The sequence below is a fragment of the Thermobia domestica genome, chromosome 17 (genome assembly GCF_964235325.1).
Source record: "Thermobia domestica chromosome 17, izTheDome1.hap1.1, whole genome shotgun sequence".
Lineage (NCBI taxonomy): Eukaryota > Metazoa > Arthropoda > Insecta > Zygentoma > Lepismatidae > Thermobia > Thermobia domestica.
The window spans coordinates 172,411,761-172,423,834 of NC_137470.1; the positions used below are offsets into that span (position 1 = coordinate 172,411,761).

Here is a 12,074-nt window from a genome sequence, read left to right on the forward strand (position 1 = left end):
CGAACTCAACTTCATTTGATTACGTATCATGTTGTTTTGGTATCCTGTGAACTATTTTTTTAAAATAATAGTTGCATTTAGTTTGTAATAAACAAAATATTTTTAACGTACAGTTATTAAAATTAAACCAGTTGAGAATACACCAAGAGTATTGCCAGAACGAACTTAAAAAGAATGGAGAGATGGAGCGGGAAGGATATCTGTGATTATCCCTACATGTAAAAGTAAACATATTTTATCCGCATCTTCTCTTTCTCGCAAAAAATCGCAAAATATCATCTCTCTATGACTTACGGTTCCCGAGATTTGGCTCCTTAAATCTCCCGAAACTTGAACTTTCTTTCAAATATCACGGAAACGGTAAGTCATAGAGAGATTATATTGGTGTTAATCAATACCTCAGAGTAAGGTATACATTTTCGTACCGATATTAATTGGCGGCCACTGGCCAACTGTCCCATTGGCCAAATCAGTGACCAGTTGGACAGTAGCCACCGGTTACTATTTGGTACCAGAATATTTACTATCCTTTTAGATATTAACACAAATATGATCTCTTTATGATTTACGGTTCCCGACATATGGTTCCATAAATCTCTGAAAGTCGGACATTTTCTGGCCATTATCTCGTGAACGGTAAGAGAGACGCGAAAAATTTCATAACTTTCTCTGATAAATTTTGTTGCTCTATCGAATGCAGGGTTCAACATTGAAATAATCGCAAATAGCAGATGGACACACAGACAGACACACAGACATAGAGGGCCATATGCAGATTTCTTTAGAAGTATGATTAGCATCATACTAAATGCATGACTACTGCAGGAAAGATATGTTAATCAAACTCTTTAGTATGGCGCTAATCACGCGTCAGAACGACTCTACATAAGTTCCAGAGAATTAAGTAACGAACTTTTTAAGTTCGTTGAAAACAATGTTATTTAAAAAGGAGTTCACAGGATACCAGAGCAACATTATACGCAACAAAATGCTTTTGAGTTTGTTCTTCTAGTCGCTGCCTTCACTTAGATTTCGGGGGAATTGTTATTCTGGCAACCCTATAATTTCTATGGATGGCAATACTGAAAATTTTTCAGGTTCATATTTTCTGTTGTAGAATAACATTATCTATGATTGTGGTAAGTTGCATTTCATTATCTCCTCTCACTTATGAAAAACACACAAAAGAAAATGGCAAATTTTGTATTATTTTTTAGTATGTCAGGCCTTTAAAGTGACAACAATACAAATACTAGGATTTGTATCTGAGGCAAGCATTGAAATGAACCAGACACCAAGCACACAAAACCATTTGCGTCTCCTACTCAGTCTTCACATTCATACGTTATAACATATAACAATAGGTAACTGTGGATGAGGCACGTTGGCTTAGTGGTAGAGTGATCAAATTTGCTGTTTCTTATCCCTTGGCCAAGTAAGTTTGTGGTGGGCAACTCTGCGACTGTATATATCCTGTTTCCTCTCTGATTTTTTTCCAGAAATTACTAAATGTTCACTTTTCATCAATCAACCATCCTCCTTAATCTAAGGGGTGTAATCGTGGGGCGTTGAGCTAAAAAATTACATTTCCTACTCATTTTTATTGCTTGTGGAGGTGTTGGTAGAACATAGAAAGAGCAAATTACAGTCCAGAATCGTTTTCTCCCACTACCAGATTTTATTGCAAATTCTACTATAATACAAAAGAAACAAATTCTCTAACGTTTAGGTAAAAGTAGGTGTCCCTTCGACCTGACGGTGTCTTGAAGGATTCCTCACTAAACGAGCTACATGAGGAGTGATAGAACACTCAACGATCGATTGCAAATAGAAAGGGATTAGAGTCCGACAAAACTCAACTGCAAGCTAGGCCGGTGTTATGATAAGAAATCTCTCAATGATGCGCTGCAAGCGGAGAGAAAAGTAAGGTTCCCGCAAGGCTCCATTGCAAGCCAGGAGGAAGGACAGTCAAGAGTTCCACTGTAAGCAAGATTTTTTGAGTTTATCCGAGGTACTTCCAAGGCTCCACTGCAAACCAAGGAAGGGGATTGGACCATTCGAAACTGAAGGCTGTTTGAGCTCATTCGTGGCTGAGCGGTTAGCGTACGCGCCTTTGGCGTGGGAGACTCGGATTCGATTCCCGGCGGGAGCTCATGTGGTTCGAAATCCACGTTAATCAGTAGGTCCACGTCTCACATAGCCTCGCTGCTGAACGGGACGTTAAACTCAGAGTCAACTCAACTGATGGCTGTCTCTAAAATCATCTCGGTTATATAGATGCTCAAGGTGAGAGAGTGGCGCTGCTGTTCCTCTATCGTTACATGTCCAGTGGTGCCGCTGCCCTCTCCGTCGCCTGCAGTTGTAGTACTCCGTAGTAAGACACACATAGTTGGTGTTCGTAAATAGAAACACATGTCGGGTTTTTGTAAACACATCCATACGGGATATTACAATGTGTATTATCGCTCTATCAATCTTTATCACTATATGGGCAGAAGAACTGAAATAATTATATAAAATTCCGTAATATATACAATTCAAAATATTAATGGATATAAGTACATGTAAAGTGAATTTGTGAGTATTTACTTCCAGTTCTAAACAATTAATGCAACTATTTTATATAACAATGATTTATTTTATTCAAATAAATTGAATGTACATGGGTCGTTCAATATATAAGTTTCATAAAGCTGTAAAATATTTAATTTTTAAGATACGTTTCCAAACTATGCATACATGTGAAGGTGGGTCATTCCTTACCTCTTCACATAATCCCCGTTGCGATACAGGAATTTGTCTCACCGTTGCACCAATATGTCCAAAACCTTTGCAAAAAATCGGGAGTCTGGCTATTTAGCCCTGTCCTCACATTACGCTTTGATTCTTCGTCTGTTTATAAACGTTCACCTTGCAATGCAGACATTAACACAGGAAAAATGTTGAAGTACCTAGGCGCTAAATTGAGATGTATAATGAGAGGGGCAGCAGTCCTCACCCTCATTCTTCAATTTTGTGTCTTGTTTGCCTTCTGGGTAGGAGTGGGTGTTATCGTCAAAATGAAGAGACCGAGTTGCTTATCTCGGATTGCGTTTCTCTGAAGAAGAGCTCAAGTTCGACATGAGCGACTTAGTCCCTCCTCCTGTCAACTTGTGTTATTCTTCATGGGCATAACGATCGCCCCCACTCAGCACGCAACAAGACAAAAAAATGAAAAAAAGTAGTGTAGGAACTCTCTATGTAGCCTCGATTTAGCGCCGAGTTATTTAAATATTTTTTTTTTCGTGTTAAAGTCTGCATTGTAAGGTGAACGATTCGAAACAGACGAATTAGTGAAACGGAATGTGAGCAAAGTGCTAAATAGCCAGAGGATTTTCTTTCTTTCTTTTTTCTGTTTCTTTCTTTTTTCTTTTTTTCTTTTTTTTTGTAAAAGGTTTTTACAAGTTGGCGCGATGGGTATTCCTCAATCTCAATGGGTATTATGTGGAGAGGTGAGGAAGGAACCAGCTACATATATATGTATAGATTACAATTGTATCTTAAAGTATTTTCTTTTACAGCTTAGGGAAACATATATTGATCGACCCACGTATTTTAATTTTCTTGTCATATTTTTCTTCCCTAGGTAACGACAACAAGGACAATTCAAACGAAAGAAAAGAAGATAACGCGTTACCTAAAGAGTGTGATAATGAGGCTGCTACGTTACCTATGGAGTGTGATAATGAGGCTGCTACGTTACCTATGGAGTCTGATAATGAGGCTGCTACGTTACCTATGGAGTCTGATAATGAAGCCGCTATGTTACCTATAGGGTCTGATAATGAAGATGCTACGTTACCTAAAGAGTCTGGTAATGAAAATGCTACGTTACCTAAAGAGTCTGATAATGAAGATGCTTCATCCCTTGCAGTAAACGTGAGTTTTATTTTTTTTTTTCATAGTTTCAAAGCGCTGTTCTGATGCACTAAAAAGGAATTGGAAATTTTATTGTTAATTTTAGAGCTTGGTGTTAGTTGTCATTTCAGTCCAGAAATAATGCGAAATCGGTGATAGAGTTGGAATTTTCACTTTCGGATACGGTAGTTTGTTGAAGTTTCGTGTCGAGTTTTCTTGATTCATTTTTTGTTCTCTTTACTTATTATTCCATTAACTAGCTGAACCTGCGCTCTCTACCCAGCGCATCATTCTCATATGAGCATGAATCTCGTCATTCCTCACAGCATCTGTACATGTCCCTTTTCAGACACACGTGCAAGAAGTCTTGATAAAATTCGTCAAGGGGTATCATAAATGGGAGATTTTTTGATTATTTTTTCAATATCTCGCACCATTTGCAAGATTTGAGCCTACTTCCCGTTGAAAGTCCTAATTCATGTAAGATCAGTGTTTCCTCTCTTCTTGCATGTAGTATGTAATAAACAAATACATTACACACACAATTAATTATAGTGATATATATAGTGTTCATTGGGCAAAACGTTCCAAACAATAAAGATTCATCTTAGATTTGAGAAATGGTTGTCCTTCGTTTTTTTATTATCATTTGCCCATAAAACAAACTCCGGAGATTTATATATACTAATCCCGTATACTAATATATGATATTCTAACGCAAAATTCGTAGGATTTGATGCTTTACTTTTTCATACATTCTACACTTCCAGTGTACCCCTAAAAGTGACATAAAGAACTAACTACCATGTTTTCTTTGATATTCAATTATAACTGTGCAATCTACACAAAATGTGCAATCGATCAGTGAAAACGGCAAACTTCTAGAGCCTATGGTTCGCTGGAACTCACTGCCGTAAGGATTGGCCACTAGCATATAAACTTTTCTACAGCACAAACATATAAATCTAGCATTTTAATATATGGATTCTTCGGTATTATTTTCCCTCCTTTATCATAACTTCAATCGTCATGATACTAAACGTATCGGGTTAAATACATCATTTGGATAATAAATCCAAACGCAAGTCGATAATACAATAAGAAATTTGTTTGTCTCGAAGCTCTATGTCGAATACAATAACTTTATTATATTAAGTGTTGTTGATCTGAAGAAAGATAAATATAGTTACATATGTTGGTTATGTGTCTCTTTCCGCCTCAGAATTCTATATCCGTTTGTTTATGTTACTTTCTACGCTAAGTATTTCTTTTTTAAAACCCGAGTATTGGCGTATTTCAACAAGGACCCTTATCAAGCTAAGAAAAAAATATTAGATTTGTGGAAAGCAAAATTTGTACAAAGAGAAAAAGACTGTGTAGCGTACGTAAAAACGTAGGCAGCATGTGCATTTCCTGTAGTTTTTGGACTTAAGAGCCTGCCTTACTAAAAATAATACAAAATTTACCATTTTTCTTTTGTTTGTTTATTCATTTGTGAAAAGAGGTAATTAAATGCAACTTACCACAATCATAGAAATGTTATTCTACAACAGAAAATATGAACCTGAAGAATTTTCAGTGTTGCCATCCATAGAAATCGCAGTGTTGCCAAAAAGACAATTCCCCAAAAATCTATGTTAAGGTAGCTACTAGAGGAACGAACTCAACAGCATTTGATGAAGTATCATGTTGTTTTGGCATGCTGTGAACTACTTTTTAAATAACATTATTATTTAATTTTAATAACTGTATGTTAAAAGTATTTTGTTATTACAAACAAAATACAACTATTATTTAAATAGTAGTTCACAGGAAACCAAAGCAACACGATACGTAATCAAATGCAGTTGAGTTCGTTTCTCTAGTCGCTATCTTAACTTAGACTTCAGGGAAATTGTTGTTTTGGCCCCCACCTTCCTAAACTGAGCTTTCAATGCATAATGGTGTATTGGACTTTGCGGTACATACACAGTGGTACATATTGTTCTTATTTTTATGTCATCATCATCATAAACATATGAAAATGAATGCCTACATGCATACAACAGTTTATACACATCGGACGTTACGAGCAAAGGGGATCCGGACTCTACGGTCAATCCCCTCCGTAGCTCACTTTCTTCCATTTCTACTTTATGTTGACTTCTACAGGCTGCTTACAGTTTGTGATTGATTACTTGACCATGTATTATTACTGTACCATTCCCCTAATATCGTGCTTCTTCGTTTTCCTTAATTATATGACAATTTTTACTTGCGCTTATCAGCCCCCTCTTCTGTCGTTATATGCTACGCATCTACCCTCATTTGTCAGAGTATTGTTGAATGTAATGTCACATTGAAGTATATGTATAACTGCGCTTCTATGCATATTTTCATTGAACTCGAGCCATATTTCTTCTCATTATTCTCAACGTGTTTTGTTGGCAGTGCCTCTCCCATTCTAATAAGTACGGAATGGTTGCGTTCGAGGGTTTTTTCCGCCTATGGATTTTCGTGTTCACTAACACAAATCGATTGACCATAGTCTCATTCCACATTTCGTGTGACACCAGAAAAAGTTTCCTCGTCACATATGAGAAAAATGCCTGTTCAAATCAAAATAAGTAATTTTTACTCATATTTGAGACAAAATGTCTAATTATTTTCAAACGTGTTTCCATTTCTGAGCACAAGGCAAATTTTTCAGGTTCCCATTTATGAGATTTTCTCATTTCTTAAAAAGGAGAATGAAATAGTACGTGATTTGTAATATAATAGGTGATTAAAAAGTAACAGTAAAATCTTACCGAAATAATATTGCTGTGTTTTACTAGGGTGTAACATTGTTAGGGCTTAATTACTATTCAGGAAACGAAATAAAGTATTTCAGTTGTAGCAGAGTGCGAATGAGTACGCAGTATGGTGAGGTGGTGAATGAGTAACCATCCATACCATTATGAGATTCGAGGAAGTCAGTGTGTGAAAATAAACATGTAGACTTGATCAGACAAGATTCATGGAAGTTATCAGTATGTTGTATTAAGATTAATATTGTAATGTAAGTTCGTATAGTTTAATGGTGGAACACTATTGTAGTATTTGAACCGAGTTTACAGTAAGGGAACAGGTAAAGAATAGATGGGTCAATTACTGTAAACACCCTTTTTGCTATGTAGCAATAGATAGAATGGGGAGCAATGTTAATGTTTTACAACCTTTCCCATTCGTTATAAGGTAGAAAAACCTTATGTACGGAAACAAAATATGTCATTGGTGTAGTTAGAAATAGCGTTGAAAAAGTGTGATTTATTACTATGGAATTGTAATGCAGAGGTACTTTGTACTGATCACCTAGCATAGATTGGCACCTCCTTTTTTTCCTCACAAGTAATCTTTTTAATGACGTACGTTAGCAGGTTATTTGTGGCATGTAGTCACTGTGCCAATATATTTCCTGCAGATTCATTATACGAATCAATACAGAAATTCATGGCATATATACTTCTTTCTGAATTCACTTTCTGTACCTTCATTAATCATTTTTGTGGCGTGCACTTGCATTCCCAGGAGCAGATTCACTTTAAGAGGTCTTGTTCAAAAACACCAATCAACCTTTGCTAGATAGCCGCTATAAAGCACGAATGCTACCTAACCGAGTCAAAACATGAGTGCAGCAAGAAGGCCTGCGCATGGATACGTCAGTAGGATGCAGGCTTGTTAGCAATGCTGGATATACGCGCAAAGGAGGATTATGGAAAACTACTGTTTTTACGATGCAAAAATATATTTTTGTTAAAGTCATTTGCTTGTTACACTTAGGTGTGCACATACATTCCCCGGGACAGATTCACTTTAAGATATCTTGTGCAAACACAACAACCAACGTGTGCTAGGTGGGCAGCATAAAGCACGAATCCCATCTAACCTAGTCAAGGCATGAGCGCAGAATGGCGCCGCGTGACGGTGCGTCCGTAGGGCAGGTGCGTCAACGATGGTGGGTATACTCGTGAACAATAATTATGGAAAACCACTGCTTTCACGATGCAAAGATATCTTTTCGTTAAAATCATTTGCTCGTTACATTTCGTCGCACGTCATATTGTCCTTTATTAATCTATCACTATCTACCTTATGGGCGAATACGTGCATACCATGTACGACCTTCATTAATATATTTTCACGCAAATACGCATCTCACAGGTAAGAACACACCATATTTTGATTACTTACACACTACTCTATTAAAATATTGTTACAAATTTCTTCTGTAAATTTTACAAGTATGTTTATTCTTATAATCAATCTGCACCGAATATTTTTCGCAGGGGGAGGGAAGACTTTCACCCATATACGCATCCAGTCGTCACACACGTACACTATATATATATAATTTTTAAAGTTATCACTGCCAGGGATGAAAATTTTCTTCTCCATGGGCGAAATTTTTTTTCTTTGGGGTGAAATCCCTGGCATCCTCCGTTAATTCGCACACTGCATATAGTAGGTACTCATTTGTTTTTAATTTAACGTAGGGGCCGCGGTAGCAAGGTGGTAGAGAGTTCACGTCTGGTGCGTGATGCTCTTGGTTCGATCCCAGCTCGCGGCTTTATGGTGGATAATCACAGTGTGTGTGAGTTTTCCCAGGATTCTTCCGTTTCTTTCTACTTTCTTCATTCCACTATCCCAATTACTCTTACCATCATCGTCTCCTTTAGCCTACCCGGCACAACTGTGGGACGTAAAATCCAAAGATTTCATTTTTTTTCTTTAATTTAACGCCCTAAGGTTGTGTTCCAACTCTATGGAAGACAGTGATAGAGATGGATAATAATGGTGTAGTGAAAAAGTGGACGTTCGTTTCTTGGCAGTTTTTACAGCATTCACCTGCTTTTTTGTTGTTGTTGTTGTAAAACAAACGCTTTGCTATTAAGGAACTTAGTTTTCTTAATGAAGGTTCAAATGTGTTATATTTTAAATAATACAACTGTAGATGTTTATTTAATAAAGCATTTGCACCCTCAGAAATGAAACATAATTTCTCGGATTTGAGTCATTATTTTTCAAAAGGATTTGAGAAAGTCGAAATCTCACTTTTAAGAACGTATTGCTCGGTGCAAAGATAAGAAACGGATGCTCTCATATACGAGGATTTTTTTCTCGAATTTAAGAAACAATTTTTAACAGTGTATATCTGAAAACGTATGTTTTATAATACTTTCCGGATAAGTGTTATATCCATGCGCACTTTCGGTATGAAACAAAGAACTCTGTATCGGCGGTAAAGATCTCACAAAGAGATGGATGTATATAACATATAATTAGCTGATACATGCGACACTTCCGTATACGTGTGTAATATACGGAAGACTGTTAGATGTCAGACATTCTGTAACGGCATGGTGTAACACCTAAGCAGAAAAAGTATGTAGATTATGGATAAGTATGATTCGTGCAGATTTAGAGAGTAAACATATGGATTCCGTATATTTGTACAATATACTGCATACCGGATAACGAATTTTTCCCAGTATATAAAAATTCATAATTAGCATATTTGTTTTTGTATTTTTGTTATTTGTCCAGTTTATATCTATTGTGCATACCACAACAATATATTCCTGTACTGCTCCCTTGAAATGTTATTGAGCGCGGAGAAAAACTATAATTAAATAATATTATGTTTGCTTGATTTTCATTTTAAACCTACTCCAGCAAAAGAAGGAGGTTTACAGTTCAATCCGTTTAATTCATATGCTGCAGATATATTCACACATATCATTGACATACTTTCACATATTTTAATGACTTTTTCTATTATGATTTAAACCCAATTTTGATTATTTAAATTTCCAAGAAGATGTTCCAACTTACAGTCTTCTCTGAATATGAACAAAGACTTGTCTGTACACTACTGCTAGTTGCCTTGCGTTGGAGGCATTATTTTGCGGAGTAGAAATACAGTAGAGCGTCGATTATCCGAAGTAATTGGGGGACATGGGTGTTCGGAAAACTGGTTTGTTCGGATAATCGAACTGTACATGTTTATTTGCCAAAAAGAAGTACTGTACAGTAAATTTATTCATATAAAGAAGTGTGCTGATTGTTGAAACACAGCGACTGGCGGCTTGGCCGGTCAGCAGCGCCTTATGAAGGCCCCATTAGAAGCAATGTTCCGCCAGCGGTGGCTCAGTGCGGCGACTACTGTGGGAAACTTGGTTTGGAAGTGAGGGGGATGATGGACGGTAGGGTGGGAGAGTAACAGGTGCGAGCGAGTACACAGTTCGGTTAAGCGGTCGTTCGGTTGACCGACGTTCGGATAATCGACGCCCTACTGTAGTAATAAACCAAATACTTTAATTTAAGAAGAAAGAGAAATTTCAAAGTCCTAGCTTTGTGCAGACAATATGACATTTTCCTTAAATTGAAAAGAAAATAATAAAAGGTATCTTTAAAATATCACCGGATTTGAAGCTACTATAAATCGAATTTATTTATTTATTTTTGAAAGAAAAAAACAAAATCCACCATTCTCTTCAGGAGGTGTTGAAGTTTAACCTGAAATACAATATCGGGCATATTAGCCCCCTACTAGCACTACACTCGATGGTTCAGTCCGTAAAATTAACCATCAACTTCGTCGAGGAAACGTCGAATTTCTCGTTTAATTTCCAACAGATTACAGGGTTTGTTCTGGTAAACTCGTGACTTAGCGTACCTCCATAGGAAGAAGTCAGATCACAAGATCGAGGTGGGTAGGTTTGGTCTCCTCGTAACGAGATTAATCTGTTCGGGAACTGTTCACGCAGCAGAGCGATTCTGCCTCCTGAAGTATGGTAAGTTGCGCCGTCTTGTTGAAACCATAAATTGTCGATGTTCATTTGATCCAAACGGGGCCAGAGGGAAGCAGTGACAATAAGGAACTTCATTCACCGTTACAGCCCCTCCTTGTTCATCTTCAACAAAGAAAGGACCGATTAAGCCCCCGCTCCAAATCATAAACTCGCTGGGGATGCATGTCTTTCATTAATTACTCTTGGGTTCTCTGGTCCCCACATTTGACAATTATGCTTGTTCACAAAGTCGTTTAAATCTGAGTTTCATCTGACAAGGTACATTCGAGAAGTGTCCGTTCGGGATTTGTGTAAAATTGATTTAAATGCAAAGTTGTCCGCGGCCCAATGTGCATTGTCCTAATTTTAGCGACCCATACGGAAAATTTGCATATTTATGGCCTTCATATATCCGGAACTCAATCATACACTACTATAACGCTCGGTCACAAAATTGCTTTTAGTTTCTTTAGATGTAACTAAACATAAGTGTGGGCATATGTAAAACAAATTGGATCAAGTACTACTTCTCTGTGACGTGTTACCCACATTGGCCGCCATCTTACATCCACCATACTGGATTCAACTTTCGGTTTTTCAAATAGAAATAGGTGCAAGTGACACGTCAAATTCATGTACAATTTTCTCGGCAATTCACAGGTGTAGTTAATTTTATCGTAGCTTGTACCGTTTGGAAGGAATTGCATGTTAAATCCCTCCAGGCTCTTCGCGAATAGACATTACAGAGTAATATCAGTTATGCTTACGTTTCTGATGTTGACAACTCAAAACAGTTCCTGACTGCAAAAGTACTGTATGTATAAACAAATTCTTTACAACACTGGTGTCATAATCTTATTACATTTCTGTGAGTGATTGTTATTACTTCCATGTTATACTATAACAAGGAAGTATTGTATAAGGGTCAAAATGCCTCTTATAAATCTAGAAACGACCAAATTTGGGTGAAGACCTACTATTTCTGTATTTGCGTTTGCGTGTCTGTATGTATCTACATTCAGAGAATATTTCGTCAACGATAAATCACGTAAAAGATTACAAATACACACGTGGCCCTGCACAACTTTCTATTTGGTTGAATATTCGCAAAGTGCCTCTCATTTAACATGCAATACCTTGCAAACCGTACGCCAAGATGGCGGTCGGTGTGGGTAACAAGTCTCAGAGAAGCAGTACTTGATCCAATGTGTTTTGTATATACCCACATTTGTGTTCAGATAGTTCTAAAGAAACTAAAAGCAATTTTGTGACCGAGCGTTATAGTAGGTATGATTGAATTCCAGATATATATATGAAAGCCCATAAATATGCAAATTACCCTTATTGTCTGCTAAAATTAGCGCA

The 12,074-nt window shown here is 37.0% G+C and overlaps 1 protein-coding gene across 1 annotated transcript in view; it reads left to right on the forward strand.

Moving 5' to 3' along the window:
• Positions 1 to 12,074, forward strand: part of LOC145674236 (uncharacterized) — a 63,997-nt gene that overhangs the window by 16,729 nt on the left and 35,194 nt on the right. The window contains exon 6 of the mRNA XM_081744074.1: positions 3,626 to 3,918. Coding sequence (XP_081600200.1) covers positions 3,626 to 3,918 — 293 coding nt within the window. The remainder of the gene's footprint in view (positions 1 to 3,625; positions 3,919 to 12,074) is intronic.